Genomic DNA, 18123 nt, shown 5'->3' with positions numbered 1-18123 from the left:
GCGGAGCAAATCCATCTGGCGGAGTCAGGTAACCTCTGCTGGGGGTGTTAAATGTAATCAATTTCGATTAAATCTCCCGAAATTTCCAAAAAGTAAATGTACCTGCAACTTAAAAACAGCTAAAATGCAAGTTTTACCTACAAAAAACATGGTGATGTCTAAGATTTAAAAATAATGATATCTTCAAAACAAAGTAGCACAAAAAATTATGTTAAATGCACAAACCTGCACTAATAAAGCACTAAATATTCAGTCTGTTTACATGGCTTTGGCTTTTTCCCTGTTAGTTCAAGTGGAGCTCCGTGTCGTCTGTCATCGGTTCATCCTCTCCAGGTTCCGATGATGAATTACGCAGCATTTGGGGAAATGTTCAAAGCTCGATATATTAATTTAAAACATAACTCTGCTTTAAACTTTCTCTCTGAATAGATAGATGGATCCAACATTCAATATAGAACAGAAACAAAAAGAATCAGTTTTTTTCATAGTCGTTTTTTCCCACAAGTAATTCAAAAGTAAGAAAGAACCCACTCTCTAGGTTTCTCTATAAAAGCCCATTTCAACCATTCATATGTAAAAAATGGCTAATTGGATTTGATTATTCTGAGATTTAAAGTCATAAGTATAATATTCAGTCATAATTATGAGAAACTAAGTGATAATTGACTTTCTAAGTCAGAATTTGGACTTTACAAGTGATAAATATTAGATTTAAACTCATAACTATAATATGTACAGTATCAATTACTTTTATGACTTTAAATCTCATATTTCTGACCCAATCTCACAATGATGACATACTATGAGGCTTTTTGTACTTTGAAGTGGTGGAAATGGGTTTCCTTAACTCTCTGTTTCATGTCTGCACAGTTTTCCTCTAACCTAACCTAATGATGCACAACGGAGTTTTTCATTTAAAACTCAGACAAGAAAAAAGTATAAAAATAAATATGCACCATAACTTGGTTACTTCAGTAAAAATGCACAATTTAGGCGTTTCTAATTATAAACATAAAGACTATTATATTATGCTTATTGTTCCGGGGCTCCTGCTGGGGTTAATCACAGTCATCTGAACAGTTCTGCCGTCTGTGTTTTAACTAGGAGGATGCAGCAATCACTACCAGTCGGTAAGAATTACTGGGCAGAAACTATTCAGCTGACTTCGTGCTGTCTGGTTGTGTGCTTCATCTACCTCTGACTGTGCCAATAATACCTTGCAGCCAGCCTGCAGCAACCCTGGCGCATGGGGCCTGATTGAATAAAACATGTCTAATTGTCAGTAGGGACGGGATAAGCGAGGTCATGCACACGTGAAGCAGTGCCGAATAACGATTCTGGAAACACAGCGAGAGATACTTCTGGCCTTGATTTTGCCCAGAAACACCAAAGAGACCATCAGAAGGAGCTGCGGCGAGGAATCCAAAACGAGCCGGAAGCTCATTTATATCCTCCTCTTTTAAATTTATGACTCCCCCAAACTGCAGCACTACTGAACAGATTTTGTTCTTACGCTTTCTAAGACTGTGTAATTGCTTCTTAATGGTCAAAGTCTCAGGAGTATCTGTTCATTTATTTTATCTAAGCTGTAATGAAACGGTGCGTGTTTGTTACCTTGGGCAGGGTGTACTTTGGCAGCTTCATCGGGGTAAAGACGTCTCGTTTTGCAGAAACATAGTAGACCGGCCTCCCTGCAGTGGACACCTTCAGGCAGAAACATGACAAACAACTTTTTACAACAAACAATAACGAAACATGCCCTGTTAATTCTCCCCTAACTACACAAAGTTATCCAGTATTTCTCACTGAGCCAACGGGACGATTACTTACCTGGACAAACACATACTCATCCTGCACCACCAGGGAATTGGGGTCAATGTATCCGGGGAACGGTTTGCCCTTGTTGGCGTCGGTGCAGTTCTGCAGCTTGCAGGTGACATAAAGCGCCTCTGCTCTCGCACACACACAGACACACACAGATACACACAGATACACACCAATATGTCAGGCTGTGGCTTCAGATATGGTTTTTAGCCAATAAAGAAAGGCAGCCTTCACCCACAGCTAAGTGCTCTCTTTCGGCCCTGTGCATCACTTGTGTCAGTAAAGTGGCCCCTGTAAAAGAGGAGCGGGATGACAGATGAACTGAGAGGCCGATTGCTTTCTTTGCCTTCAATCATGGCTCTGCGGCCCCACGGCCTGTCCCACAACGCCGGCCGCTGCCAAAAATGTGTCGGCTTCAGCCATACAGGCATGATCAATGGTGATGGTCTCTGGCTGCATGACTGTAACTCTGTGTAGGGTTTGAATTTGACTGGCTAACCTCTGCTATATCAGGCCCAAACAACAACATGAAAGCAAAGAGGGACACTTTCATTAGTTATTCTATTTTTTACAATTGATCCCAGAAACATGCAAATACTGGTTACATAATTTGAATCAAAAAATGATTCTGTCAAATATTGCTATCTTTCTTTAGAAGATAATCATATAGTTTCAAAGTACCTATATATCAAAAATATCATTAAATATTATTGATTCAAAATATGGAATCAATCTTAAATGTCAAAAAAAAAAATTTATACGCAAACTTGCATTTTATTATCTTATACAACCAGCCACTAGTTGGCAGTGTAAAGCCTAAGATCCTCTTATTCAGTCGTTTTGCATCAGCAGAGTAAAAATAAGGTCACGTTAGGTATAAAGTATTCATTAAAATCACAATATATAATCTATGTTACTGCATCACTATTGATCTCAGCAAATCATATTGCGACAGTTTTGTAATATGTATCGTATCGCCAAATTCTTGTAATATATATTTATTCTATATTCTTGCTCTTTGATGCATTTTATTTTGTTTTGCAAAAATCCTGAAAGCAAATTTAAAAACAATGTATAAAAATGTAGATCTGGTTTTAAAACTCGTAACTATTGAAAAAAGACTGCAGCATATAAAGCAAACTGGAACTGTAAGAGCCTCCTATTGTATAATTATACCTGTATAATTGTGTCAGCGCCTAATAAGGACAAATCGGAACGTGGAATGCAGAAATTATGGTTATATGCCTTAGTTACGGTAAAATCAAGTCTATACACTTTTAATCATAGATATATGTATGGACATTATCTTACCCTTTTTACGAATGTCAAACTCTTAAGAAAAATTAAACAAATTTCGATTTATTGCAGTTTTTTGCTTCTAATTTAATGCTAAAAAAGTATTAAGTCACCTCTTAAGTGCTAACACGAAAAGAGGCAATGCGCACACTGACTTAATGTGTTTTCACCAACAGAATACAGGTTTCTATGTATTACATCCTCAACAAAAAATACATTTATAGTTCAGATGTTTATCATAGATTTATCCGGCTAAGGTTCAAATGTGCAAAGTCACGTTCTTACACTTTTTTTTAAACGTATATGCCAGTAACCTTTGTAGGCATACATAGCTTTTCAACCACATCGTGCTGATGTATTATCGCTGCTTTTGTATTATTGTAAGGTAAATGACCTGTATTATTAATCTGTTCTTTGGTATGGCCAGCAGGTGGCGCTAAGTCTCTATATCTGCTCATTTCGCCCAGTGCTGAAATGTTATTTAGGCTTAAAAAGGCTTTTCTAAACTCTATAAGGACGCTTGGTGTGAATAACCTTATTTAATCACGGTAAAATATTTTTTCTTATTCCTTTTTTTACAGGCATATAACGTGAATATGCATTTTTAAAGAATCAAAGTATTTTAGATACTGAACTGGAGGTAAGTGCAGTCTAGAACCAAGATGTTTAGCAGCCTTTTAGTTTTTTGCATCAGTAGAAAAACTTTTTTAAGTGTCACTTCTGTGTTATGTTGGGCAGTTTATAAAGGACCAAACTTGCTTAACTTTAAGTGTTAAAGCTTATTTTTAGGTTTAGCAACGTAGTTGGCCTGCATTGCTAGTGGACTGCATAAGTCAACTATTGCTGGCACAGCACCACTTTTTTCAAACTACTTCCTTCTGAGCTTCAAAGAGAGAGTCTGAAAAATAACTCCAATATTTATGAAGCCTAAATCGCTCCATATGCATGTCTGGGATTCTGAAGTAGCTTTACTGGACCAGATGACGTCATGGTACAAGCTGCATACCGTTTTTTTTCTTTTGTTTTTTAACTAAGGTTTCCTATGTAATCCAAAATGAAATACATTGTATAAATGCGGTTTAAGTTAGGCCAGACTTCTACGATTAAAACCTGCATGTCAGAGGAATAGACAGAGATTACAGGATGCGGTATTGGAACGTCTGTGATTCAGGAATAGAAGTCAGATTTCCCTCTGCTGTAAGACCAAAATCCGTTGAAGTGCACCTTTGATCCGTGCTTCAGCTGAAAAGATTGCTGCCTGCTGTGTCCTCGGGCCTGATGAGGCAGACATGCTGCTAGACTGATTTCTCACACAAACAACCATTAGATTTGACATGTTGATTAATGTTAATATTAACCCTGCGTTAACATGGAGAACTTTTTGTTTATGGCCTATCTATTTATAAATCATGTGTTTCCATGATATAATGCCAGTTAGGGACAGATTACACTTTTATCCAACTAAAAAGGCTTAAAATATTTTGAATGACACATCTCAGTGTTAGAAAATCACACATCTAAGCAGTTGCTGATACTATAAATATGCATATGTGTTTAATTTGGCATGAAGAATATCAACAAATAACAGTAATGAAGTTGTGAGCCTCACAGTTGACTTCCTTTAATAGACACTCAGCAATGATGATCTGAGTTATACTACTTAGCTGTGCATGGTTTACAGTGGAAACTAAACATGCATGAGGAAGTTGGCAGGTTATGAACATTTTAGAGAAAGGTCTCAAAAGAAGTATGATTATTACAGTAACAATATTCCCAGTATTTTAATGAGTGTCTATGAAGTCAGAACTATAATCATATGAGCATAGTTTGCTTTATATGCATGTGTGGATTCTGTTCTGCTAGCATGTGCGCCTGCTTCTGTGCACTGATTTAAACCTTTATAACTTTTGGGAATTAACTGCTAACAGCTATTAGCCTGGAGACAACAACAGTAGGCTACTAGCTGCTATCACTACCCGATCTGTACCGGAAGCATGTTCCGTCGCATCAGTTCATTTGTGCATGTGCAAGTGGATATTCATCCAAATTTCAGTTTGTAATTTTAATTACATAATTTTTATCCTGTGAAAGTGATTAGTAAAATGTAGTTTAAAAAGAATTAATTTCATAAAACTTTATCTGAACAACAGAATGTTGTATTAAAGTTTTTACATGAAATCTGTAAAAACATTAATACAAAATAAATCTAACTAAATTAGAAAAAATAAAATACAAAAAATAGAAAAAAAATATATATATATATATATATTGTTGGGAAAAAATCTAATTAATAAAACAAATTTGAAAAAAAAAAAGAACTGAAAAAAATTAAACCTGAACGATATGAAATTAAGGCAAAGTAAATATTGTTTACTTCAACATGGTTTCTCAAAACAATTATTGATGTTAGTTAAAAACAATGCAAAAAATGCCCCCCTATGTAAACAATATGAAGACAATAATTTAAGGTTTTCTGTTTTAATGAGAAAATAATCCCGAAAACGAAAATTAAAGGCACACGGCAGACTTTATAACCTAAAGAATTGACACATATGAGTTATTTTTAATCATTCCTCCACCCAATATACAACGCTTGACATTATCATTACATTTTATATTATATGTATTATATTCAGAGATGGTACTTGAGTAAAAGTACAGATACTTGTGTTAAAAAATACTCTGGTAAAAGTGGAAGTACTGATTCAACTTCTTTACTCAAGTAAAAGTAACAAAGTACAGGCTTGTAAATTTACTTAAAGTATAAAAGTAAAAGTAGAAACCACTTTTTTCATGCTGTTGCCTACATTTTAAATGGATGTCTGCCAATAGGACTAGATCTCCGTTGTGTTCATTTTCAATCATCTGGTCGTCCATACTACTATGCTAACGCCACCGCCACCAAGCTGCAATGATTTGCCGCCAATGAATACCGCCGAATCTGTCGATTCATCTTGTAGTGGTGCGTCAACTGCAACGTAGATTCCCATCCAATTAGATTGAATTTGGTATTGATGACATGAAAAATAATAACGGTAACTCCATTGAAATGATTCAAAACTAAAGTAACGAGCCAATTTTTTAAAATGTAAGGAGTAGAAAGTACAGATATTTGTGTAAAAATGTAAGAAGTAGAAGTAAAAAGTCGCCATAAAAATAAGTAGTAAAGTAAAGTAAAAATATCAGAAAAATCTACTTGAGTACAGTAACGAAGTATTTGTACTTCGTTACTTCCCATCTCTGATTATATTATTGCTACAAGTTGGGCTCCCCTCTTGAAATACTGACTGATACTGATGTAAGTTGGGATTTGATGATCTGTCGTTGGCCAGGTCATGTGACCTGGAAGAACATACGGACATAGGCTCTTATATCGTCACGGAGATAAGGCTTTTTTTCTACCATTTTTTTTCACCTGCTTGACTACTGGTCATGGCTGAGGCAATGAAACAGTTTAAACCTTCTCAGGAGGCTAAAAAGAGAAAATGTGAAAGGGATCATGTGCGAGGAAAAATAGAGTCGATGCTGGAAAGGAGTTAGTTTGTTAGAGCGGGCTGAAAGAAGAACCTGGAAACTGATTATCTTCTCCTAACTTTATTATTAGACTGTTAAGTTAACACTTTGCTCCTTGTTTACAGGCATATATCTTTGTTATTATATCCATGTTTCGTGGCCACAAGTCAAACGATGTGCCTTTAACAATAGCAAAATTAATAAAAAACAACATTTGCTTTCATATCGATACCATGACAAGTGAGTATTGTGTTGTGATAAAGGGTTTGAGTATTGGTACTTTTCAGAGTAGATATTTTTAAAACCCAACCCCTGACATAAACCGATAAGAATGTGAGGAACAGATCTAAATAAAGGATCACAGCAAAAGTAGTTGGTCACAAAACAACATAATTTCACTACACAAGGATAAAAAAATGCAACACAGCTCAATAAAGTAGCTGTATTGAAATTATAAATTTGCAGAAACAGTGTGTTTACAGAGCTATTTCTTTACTATAAAAGCCCTAAAGCATCATCTTCCTTTATGTGGATTAATAAATTAAAACCTATATTTCCAGAAATTAGCTAAACCATTGGCCTTTAAAGGCTCTACAGATATATTCATCCTTGCTCCCTCTGTTGTTACTCGGGGTCCCTGGACCGGGGTCATGGCTGTTCCTGCTGTGTCTGTACATTATCCTGCAGCAGGATTGTCCAAACAACCTCCAATTGCTCCCCACTTTAACACAATGCCTCCGACAGAGTACAAAGGCATGAGGAAAATAGAGTTCTTAACTCAGAATTCAATTACTCACGTCCTTCAGAGATGCTGGTTTCCAGGTGAATTAAGCCTGGTTCTTTGTCCAAACCCATCTTGGACCTGAAAGGGAAACAAATATGTTTCAGGAACATCTGCTTTGTTCTTTTCACAATGAGCGGATGCTCCCCCTCACCTAACGCTGCTTTCTGACCCGGGACATTACACGCTGCAGAGTCAGACAAATTTACAACTACATGGAAGTTCAGCTGCAGCAAACAACAGCAGCAACTGGATATATAGGAATTACTGTTTGCAACACGGTGATCTGATAGAGCCTCAGGTTGGATGTGAGATCTAAAGGTTCGGGGGACCTTGAAGGTCCTTTTCCACTCTGAATGAGACAGACAGAAAGGTGTTTCCTCCAATCATCAGAGGAGAAAAATCCATTGATTTCCCTGGTGCACTCGGGATGCCTGCAGATGGAGTAGCATATAATCATTACAGCATTAAAAATGTATTACAGAGACCTGGGGATCAGAGGCGGGAGGCAAAGGGAGCGTAGATGTTGAGTTCATTGGGAAGGTGGAGAGAGGACGAAAGGTTGCTACAAAAAATGGGAAATTAGAAGAGTTTTATGTTAAGGTTAAAAATCAGGCCACAAAACTCTGATTATTATTATTTTTTAACATATAAATGCAACCAATCAAAATGGTTACTTTTAAATGTCTGAATTTTAGTTAAAATAAGCATACATGAGGTCAGTGTTGCCCCTTATAAAATTTTAAATTCTTAAAACATACATCAGACAAATAGAGCTTGAGTGTGATGAAGTTTTGAATTAATTACTGTATTAATCGGGGAAAAAAGTCTAATCAATCAACGTAGCTCTGTGTGTAAAGTGTCAGCCCCCTACCAGCATTTACTAGTTTTACCGCTTCCTGCAACGATTGGAATCAACTTTGTGTTTTCAATCTGCCATAAAACAGGCTTTAACCTGAGACAATCCAACTTCAGCCCATTTTTCTGAGGATATTTCGCCACCAATCCAGGAGTCTTAATCACTTCTGCTAGCTTTAACTGATGTTTTCTATAGGGACGGCCATCTTGCTAAAAACCTTTCAAGTCAGATGCAAAACAAAGATCCAGCCGTCGTTCTCCTGGGTTGTAAGTTTGAATGATGAGTTTCCTTATAAACAGAATAACAGTAGAAGCCTGGACTAAAACATTTTCCATTTCAGCTGTGAGGAACTAGCCTAGGTGCCATTCCGAACTTAGTCCCGCCCACAACGTTTGAGGTCGGGAAGTTCGGTCTGGCATTGCTCAACAGTAGCGCGAGTATGCTCGCACAATATCTGGCGGGCCAATCAGATTGTCAGGGGGGGCTTTATACGATGATGGACAGATGATCAACAGTAACGTAATCAACCACGTGACCAAAGCGCGCTTCGGTGACAACAACAATGGCTGCCGCTGGAGAGTTGAGGTGTGTAGATTCTGCTATTAGGTCTGTTCTAGAAGATATCGACAGCAAATTAATTTTAAAAGAGGAAAAGAGAAACACAATCAAGGCTCATCTTCTTATTCTAGGCGTGCAACTGCACGCTTTGATTTTTGTTGACAACAACTATGCGTCGCTTAACATACGTCACGCACTCCGTTGCTCTTATTGGTTGTAGGTCTATCCAATTGAGTGCAGAGGCATTTTTTTTCCTGGTTCGTTCGAAACACGCCCCATAATCACAGCTCTATGGAGCAGTATCAGACTCATATTCTGACTAGAATTGAGTAGGACTACGTCAGGCTAGCAAGGAACAGCAGTTTATAGGCCTTTAATGTTCGTTTGTTGTTTTATTTGAATGTTGTGTGCTTTGGTCTATTTAAAATTGTGCTTTATAGATAGACAAATGGATTAATGAAGAAAAAAAACAAAAACCTGGTCTGGGAACACTTCTAAAATTTTCGAGAAAATGGAAGAACGGCTACCGAATGTATGGAAACGGCTTATAAAGCCCATGTCACGGTCACTTCCAACATTTTAACCTCCAATCATTTTTTTTCCCATGTCACACTCCTACTCCTCATAGGGTAGCAGAAATGTGCAGATTATTTTTTCTTTTTGCCTCTGGGCCCCATGAATTGAGACAGTTTCCTACATTTGAATGACTCAGATTAATAAAAGTCAATAAAAAATAAAAAATAAAAAAAAGCCAGCACAGCTAGAAAGCAAAGCTTCATTTTATGTCCAGCCTGTGCAGAACGCTCTTAAATCAGAACAGATAGAGGATTTTACTGTATAGGAAAAACTGTATTATTAACTAGGTTTAAAGAAAGGAAAACACAGCAACAAAGGCTCTACGACAGTTTATACAGGCTACCTATTGCAAGGAGAGGTGATTCTCACAGAGCAATCTGTGAAGTTTGTTGAATAAAAAAAAAAAATTATAATAAGGAGGGACGGGTGTTAAGCTGCCCTTTTCTGACGATGAGCACTAAATGCCACGACCTTGTAGTATATGATTTTGTGTCAGATCTGATAAAAATTACATTCCTTGTGTTGAGGGCTTTAGTGTACCCAGGGTGATAGTTGTCAAATAGTCTTTTTCCCCCTTTTCTTACATATTTGCAGATTTTTAGAGCTTTCTTCCTACTTCCTGTTGTCAGACAGGTTCTTAAGTCTAAATCTTAGCAGTGATTAGACCTGAATGGGGATAGTGCATATTAATTGGCAGTGTTGTATAGTAACAAAGTAAAAATACTTCACTACTGTACTTACAGTAAGTATATTTTGGAGTACTTTATACTTTCCAAGAGTATACATTTTATTTGAGAACGTTCACTTTTATTTCACTACATTTACAAACTTAATTGCATACTTTTACTCCGATACATTTTCAATGTTTGGTTTAGTTACTAAGTAAAAAAAAAACAAAAAAACGAGCGAGAAAGCGAGAGAAACGCAAGTGTTTTGACCCCACCTACTGACTACAAAGTCGGGTCTTGCCTGGGCTTGTTCATCAACACCAATAGGATACGCCTGTTTCACAAAGCCAGTCTAAATTTATCCTACACTTGGTTTTGTATATTATTTTAAGTGAATTTAACCTTCAAAGTTTACCAAAATGTAAAAAAATGTAATTCAAACCACATCTCTTTTTACAGTAATTCTTATACTTAAGTACAAGCCATTTTAGATACTTTTAGTAACATTTCAGTCAGTGACTTGGACTTTTACTAAAGTCATATTTTGGAGAGGTACTTATACTTTAACTTGACTCCGAGATTTCGGTACTTTATACAACACTGTCAGTTGGTATAAATGTCATTAAAAGGATTATTTTCTGGTTTTACAAGGATGGGATCACAGACGTAACTTTCTGAAGGACTGGTGTGGACATGTCCCAAACCAATAATTTCCACTTTTTTCCTCTTTCCACTCAGGTACTTTAGCCAAAGGTAACAGAAGTTAGGTGCAGCTAACTGTGTTCAGAGCGTTTTGAGTCACTGTTTTTTTTTTCCTCTCTCGCAGATCTCGCATCTCAGTCTGACATCATCTGTCGCTTTGAGACATCTGATTTGCGGTCGCATATCACTGCATACAAAGTAGCTACGTGGTTGGAGGAGAAACACACAGCAGCACTCAGTGAACATTAACCAGCAGCTACTTTGATGTTTAAGTAAAAGTTAGGAGACGGGTTAGTTAAAAAAAAATTTAGATCATGCCACCGAAAAATCTGTTTGTAAAACATACAGAGGTTTTTCAGCTAAAAATGGCAACTGATTGTAACTTTATAGGAGTTACTAAAATAATCTTAAGAAAACATAGTTTGTTCTTCTTTACAAGTTAAAAAAATCTTGGCTTCTCAGAGGACCATGACTCACAGTTACAGGTTAAAATTAACATGTTTTTTTTTTTATTGTACAGACAGAATCAGACAGCAGAGATTCTACATATGCTGAAATGTTGTTTCTGACATCATTATATTAGTAAAGAGGTTCATAAATCTTTGAGCACAGAGAGAAGTAGGGGGAGCTGCAGATTTAAAGGTGAAACAGATTTACTGGGATATTTAACATGCAATAAAATATATCTCCAAGTTTACCAGAAAGTTTACAAGAAGAAAATATGCAATGCTATATTTAAAATGCAGTATATCCATATTTTTCTGGATGGATGGAATTGAAATTGTATTTCTAGGGATGCATGATATATTGATTTTGGCATCGGAATCGGCTGTTATTCGTTGTGAAAGCATTCGAGTTAAGTTACTGTGGGTCCATCACCCACCACCCGAGTGTCCAAACCAACTTTCATCACAAAGTCACACCCTTGGTTGGGATTGTGGTATTTTTCACAAATACAGCCAGGTTGGTTTAGATAACTTTTATACATAATATCAAACTAACATTTGTATTTATTTAGATCATGCTTGTCTTCTCATACCATCTGGAGTTGTGAAGTATGACCAAAAAAAAAGAAGTAAAAAAAAAACAAATCAGTCAGGGGAAAAACTTTTTTTTAAAGTTTAAATAAAGACCAACGGTTGATTTAAAATACTTGAAGTGAGGTTTAGAAGATAGAAGGAAAGAGCCGCTGTCGTGAGAGGGAGCTGTTACCCCATGAAGAATTCGCCGCACGTGGAGCTCCAAAAGTTTCTGCAGAGATATTTAATGTCATATGCTAATGCATACACTTGGTAAGCTCCCAAACTGATTATAGTTGAATCCTATGGAGGTTTTCAGCCTGTCACTGAGTTCCTCTCAGGTTCTCCAAATCACAAATGAGCTTACACATGTTCTGTGGCTGTATATACAGCAGACATAAGCTCCCTGTGCAGCTTCATTACCAGGGCCAACACAACTCTGACTGCACAGCGTGCAACCTAAAATAGAACTCTGACAGCATCTGCAGCATCAGGCCTCAGGCTCACTTCACTCCAAGCAGCGGGGCTTTTTACTACTCAACTGCTCCTCTGCACTTTTTTCATGTGAAGGTCTTTTGTCATGTGTTAGTTATTAGATAAAGAGATGCAGAAAGAAACTAACTTTGACATACTGTGATGGAGCAACACAACAAACTAAATTTACAAGAACACAGACAGTCTTTAGGTATTTTACAAACTAAAATCAATAAGATAAAGCTCTATGCATCTGTTTTTGTTTTGTTGTTCTGTCCTGTTTGCCAATATAGCACCAAAAATTGATGTGATGTGTTTACAACTGAACGCAGATCTGTTAAGGCTACATCAGGTTCCACTTTTTAATTGTGTATCAAACTTTGTTGGAAGTGGCTTTGTGAAAAAAAATGTAATGGACGCAAAGACAGAAAGGATGACTAAGGTAGAGGGGATAACAATTAAGAAGAGAGAAAGAGAGTGAAAGGGAGGGAGAGGAATAATGGAGAAAAGATACAGACTAACCCCTGGAAGTCTGCTTCCACACCTACAAAATATTAGAAAGAATAATAAAAATAAAAAAAACACACACCAACCTCGACAAAAGGAGTATCCCATCAATGCATAACAAACACACGTATACGATTATCAAAGAGAAACCTGTAAGGATGAAATGTCAATTATGTTTTTATTGATATTATTCGTACATGTTATTTCTACCTATATATAGCTGAAGGTGCCGCTTCGTATTTAGCATAACTATGTATCCATGACTACGGGATCCAAACTGCTGTACCGTGAACTCATACATCTGCTTGAATATATAAGTGAGATGACTTGAGGCACAGGTCACCACACTCACTGACTACCGGCCTGTCACAGTGACTCCAATCATGATGAAGTGCTTCGAAAGGCTGGTTAAAGAACACATCGTCTCCAGTCTCCCCCCAAAATTCTACCCGTTCCAGTTTGCCTACCGACGAAACCGCTCCGCTGAGGACGCCATCTCTTCTGCTTTCCTCTTGAGCCTAACACACCTGGAGGAGAAGAACACCCATGTGCGGATGATGTTCCTGGACTTCAGTTCAGCTTTTAACACCATCATCCCACAGCGTCTGATGGGCAAACTGGAACAGCTGGGATTCAATACCCCCTGAAGGAGACATTTATAGTTGTTGGTGTTTAGGTTTGGTTTGTTTCTGGTTTATTTGGTTTGGCTGTTGGTGTTTTGTTTCGGTTGACATTAGTGTTGCGACAATGCCATTTTTTGGCTGATACCGATACACGATACCTGGCTGTGCAGTATTGGCCGATACTGATACCATCTGTTTTAAATTGATGTGTGTGTGTATATATGAAGAACTGCATACTACTTGGATGTAAAATAATTGCCATCATGGCTTTGTCAAGCTGCTGCCTACCTTAGTGAAGCAGGAAAAAGATTAATACAAAGTGAATCCAGTAGAACTTTTTATTGCCTACCTGGAATGGGTGAAAATAAACCAATAAACTTTTGGCTCTCAAAATGGTATCGGTGCCCTATTTGTTGATACTCGACGATACCGATACCACCATTTTAGTGCTGGATCGGGGCCCTGCCAGATATTGGCATCGGTGCAACACTAGTTGACACACTGACCTGTGTGTTGCTCTGCCACTGGTGGCGGTGTGGAGGGGAAAGCTATAAAGGTGAGAGGGCAGATGGGTTTGTGACAGGAGGTCATACGGTTTTAACAGCTTTGTTTGGCACACAATAGCCTGCATCCACTGGTTAATTTCTGCCATATCCACACTCTCCATAATTTCCTGTCCATCTCACTTGTTTTACAAGACCACCACTCTGATAGTTGGCTCATTTACAAACTGACTTCAATAAAAGGAAATGCTCATAACTTATCTCCCAGTCTGGACATCATTCTATAAGTGCGTTTATACTCAGATTCCCCGCACCCAGAAGTGATTAAAAGGTGGTCAATAGGCTCTGCAATTGGCTTCTAGACCTCTTCAAAGACAGACCTCAGTTAGTCCGGGTCAGACAAAAAAAACTCTGATGTCATCACCTTAAGCACAGACTACCAGCAGGGCTGCCTCCTGAGCCCCGTGCTGTTCACCTTGATGACACATGACTGCGTCCCCAGGTTCACCACCAATCATATGATGAGGTTTACAGACAACATCACGGTGGTGGGCCTCATCAGAGACAACAACGACCAGAATTACAGAGAGGAGCAGCTGGTGGACTGCTTCAGAGATAACAGCCTGATCCTGAATGTGGAGAAGACGAAGGAGATCATCTTAGGGCACAGAATCACTTTCTGCGGAGGATGAGGAGAGCCCAGCTGCCCCCACCCATCCTCACCACCTTCTACAGAAGCACCATAGAGAGCGTTCTGACCAGCTGTCTCACTGTGTGGTGTGGAGGCTGCAGCGCCTCAGACTGGGAGAAGGTTAGAAGAGTGGTGAGAACAGCAGTGAGGATCATCGGGGCTCCTCTTCCCTCCATTAAAGACATTTCATCCCAGCGCTGCGTGTCCCAAGCCCATAACATCAATGACCCCTCACACCCCCACCATGGACTGTTCTCCCTGCTCCCCTCTGGGAAGAGGCTTCTCAGCATTCAATGTAGGTCCAGCCGATTCTGCAACAGCTTCTTTCCTGCTGCCATCAGACAGCTGAATGTTGAAAAAAGCTGAAAAAAGGGTGAATGTTGAGTAATTTACATTTTAAAAAATTAAAATGTGCCCTGTCCTTTAGCTGATCTGAAGAGTGTTGGAAAGTGGGGCAGATGCTGAGCCATCACCTACTAATCAGAGACCTCTGAATTAAGTTAAACGGTATGAAGTTATTGTTGTCATGAATATGGCTGGTTTATATCGACTTGTTAGTTTACAATTTTATTTAGTTATTTGTCATCTGAGTCGTCCTACGATGAGCACCTTCTCAATATTGAGCTGAAATTTGTTGGTGTTCTTCCAGAAAAGGCCAAAGCAACAGCAGGACTTTCTTTTCTTAATAAGAATAACTTCAGTGTTTATAATGTTTACACATCACAAGGTCAAATCCTAAGCATACTCAGCAAAATGTCAGATGCTTTTTTAGATCTTATATGCAATTATGTTTTATTAGGAGAATGATAGTTTTTAACTTAATAGTGAGGCCGATGAAGCAGTAAAAGATGGAGAAACTGAGGTGGTTGGAGTGAAGTCTTAAATGATTGGTGATAAAAATATTATTAAGGTGAGCTTTAGGGAGTGAGGTAAGGTTTAAAAATCACATTAATAATAAAATACATCAAGAAAGGAGTAGAGGTGAGGACTGAAATCAGGTCGAGTTTTTCTTATTTCCATAACGCTGCACACAATTTAGGTTATAAAAAGTAATCAGCTGCACTAGAACAACCGACAATTGTTCTGCATATTTAAATTGGTGCAGAGAAGTAGATTGTTTTCTCCCCATTTTTTTTTTATGCCTCTATGAAGCTATTCTATAGGTTTAAGAGTAGCAAAGCAGCACAGAGAGAAAAAGCAGAGGATGGTACAGCACTGGAGGTGAAGTCTTAAAATAAATCAGCAAACACCTTTAATGTCAGGATCCGGTTATGGTTTCAACAGATATGACAGTCTATGTACATAAACACATCTGCAAATCAGTTGCAAAACTCTTTATGAGACACGTCTCAATCATACTTAGATGCTGTAAGTAAGTTAAATTACACCTTACCTGTCTGCTTTTGAAATTACGCATTAAACTTCCTTTTTTGATAAAGCTTATAGTTGGCGTGGCTCAAGTTACACATTAGCTATCTCTTTATGCTGCTATAGGCTTCTGCTGCTAGAGGACATAGAGATCATGTTTTATTATTCAGATTCGTTCTACTAACGTTCTCAAATTCTGTAGTATTTATTAATTCAACCCCAAACTTAAGGTTGTTCTCTTCTTTTTCCCGTCATAGTAGCTTCATCTGACCTGGCTCTGTTCGGCTTTAATGGCATCTTGCAGAGAAATATCAGCTGGACTGCTGCCAACAACATCTTTGGTCGTAGATAATATAATTGGGTCCATTTTTCAGTGCTTAGTCGTGTTTTTCACCAAGACTTACTTTATATCGGCTCAGCTTTTACTCAGACTAACTAGATCTTTCATTTCTTTGACATTAAAAACCAGCTTGGAGCCCGTCTGCTTAACTGTTTCTTTCCTAGACAGAGGGACCTTAGGAGCTAGTTTACTTTTACCTTTTCTAACATAGAAAGTATTCATGGATCAGTACTTCTATGTTACTTTTGTATGACTGTCTCTGTTTCCTCGAACCTCAGTCAACTTTGGCAGAAGGTGGCTATTTTTAAAGAACAGAATGCTTTAAAATGAAAGACTTGTTGATTTAAGCTGATTTTCCTTAAATACAAGACATTTCACCAAATCTTATGTTATGAGCTGATTAAATTTTCAGGGTAAAGTACCTTAAATTGAAGTGTTGTGAAGTGGTGCAAAATACTACTGATACTGATACTGTCCCCTATGTAATGTAGTATTGCCATGCAGTTTCATCAAACGTTTGAGGCAAGGAGTCAAAGTGAGGGAGTGTCAGAAACAGACTTAAAACAGGGAAACACGCATCAAGAGATATTATACAAGCTTTCACAAAAAGTCAGAAAACAAAACAAAATCCAGGTTTACTTTGCTGTGCAGACTCTAGTCTAACAAGACACTCCCAAAAGGACGGCTTCAACGGGCATTTGAGACCCCCTGCTGTGTTTGTTATAGATGCTTGAGATCCTGCCCCTTACCCTTTTTCCCATGGTTTTGACCCAGGTTGCATTGGGGAAAATTGAATGACTCTCCCTGCAGGCCAGAAAATGTTACTCTTTTGACTGATGAAAGTTAAGTAGACCTGCAGGCTCCAGCTTCCAGAACCAGAATGCTTTAAAACCGATTATCTGTAACTCTGCACTCTTCACAGACACAGATGAGCCATGAATCATCTGAAAGGACAAAACAAGCCTCCTATTGTACCTAGGCTGATCTAAATCTAAATCCAATTTATTTATATAAAGCATTTAAAAAACAACAGATTAGTGGTGTGCCATTGATCGGCCACCATTAGGATCGGTGGCCGATCAATCAGCCACCGATCCTAATGGGCCAATTTTCAAGAATAAGTATGTGATTGATGATCGCCATTCACCATCTATTGTTATCACTAAAACGGATCACCTGTATCCCTTTTCATCACGTTGCAGCCTGTAGAGCCCATGCATGCTGTATATCTTCCTCTTTGCTTCTTACTGCGCAGTGCCACAGAATTTTTTATTTTTTTCCCAGTTTTTATTGTCATTACACTGTTACAAGTACAGAGCAATGGAATTCACTCTCTGCATTTAACCCATGCCCTTGGGAAGCACTGGGCTGCCACTGTGCGGCGCCTGGGGAGCAGTGTGGGGTTAAGGGTCTTGCTCAGGGAGCCAAGTAGCCGTCTGTGGGAGTGGAGCTTGAACTCAGAACCTCAAGATTCCAAGCTCTATGCCCTAATCACTAGGCCACCAGAAAATGCTAAGCGCTGTCATGTTTTGTGCTTTGAGAATGATCTGAAGTCATTATCTAGCGATGGAAAATATTGTCAGAGGTAAAGCAAATGAAAATGCATCAATACAACTAATACAATGTGACTGAAAACAAGCAGTTGACGGAGTAGGGTGAGTTAGTGAAGCACACTGTAAGGAAAAACAAAGGCTGCAGGTAAATGAAAGAGAATTGCACCCTCCTCCATGAGCATATGGTCAGAAAAATGACCCGCAAAATGATCTAACTAATTGTGTAAATCAGTGTTTTCTAACTTTTTTACTTCTGTACAAGTGTTGT

At 38.2% G+C, this 18123-nt stretch overlaps 1 protein-coding gene across 6 annotated transcripts in view; it reads right to left on the bottom strand.

The window, feature by feature from the left end:
* Positions 1–18123, bottom strand: part of LOC107086970 (VPS10 domain-containing receptor SorCS1-like) — a 308080-nt gene that overhangs the window by 64514 nt on the left and 225443 nt on the right. For all 6 annotated transcript variants that reach the window (XR_001481329.1, XR_001481330.1, XM_015378286.1 and 3 more), the window contains exons 6-8: positions 7431–7495; positions 1831–1949; positions 1615–1704 (exon numbers count right to left, since the gene is read on the bottom strand). Coding sequence is in view for 4 of the 6 variants with exons in the window: in XM_015378286.1 (XP_015233772.1) it covers positions 1615–1704; positions 1831–1949; positions 7431–7495 (274 nt within the window). In the remaining 2 variants the exon portion in view is untranslated. The remainder of the gene's footprint in view (positions 1–1614; positions 1705–1830; positions 1950–7430; positions 7496–18123) is intronic.

The sequence above is a fragment of the Cyprinodon variegatus genome, unplaced genomic scaffold (genome assembly GCF_000732505.1).
Source record: "Cyprinodon variegatus isolate N-32 unplaced genomic scaffold, C_variegatus-1.0 Scaffold169, whole genome shotgun sequence".
Taxonomy (NCBI): Eukaryota; Metazoa; Chordata; class Actinopteri; order Cyprinodontiformes; family Cyprinodontidae; genus Cyprinodon; species Cyprinodon variegatus.
The sequence above is the reverse complement of the archived record's forward strand: the minus strand, read 5'-3'. Positions and strand labels throughout refer to the sequence as shown.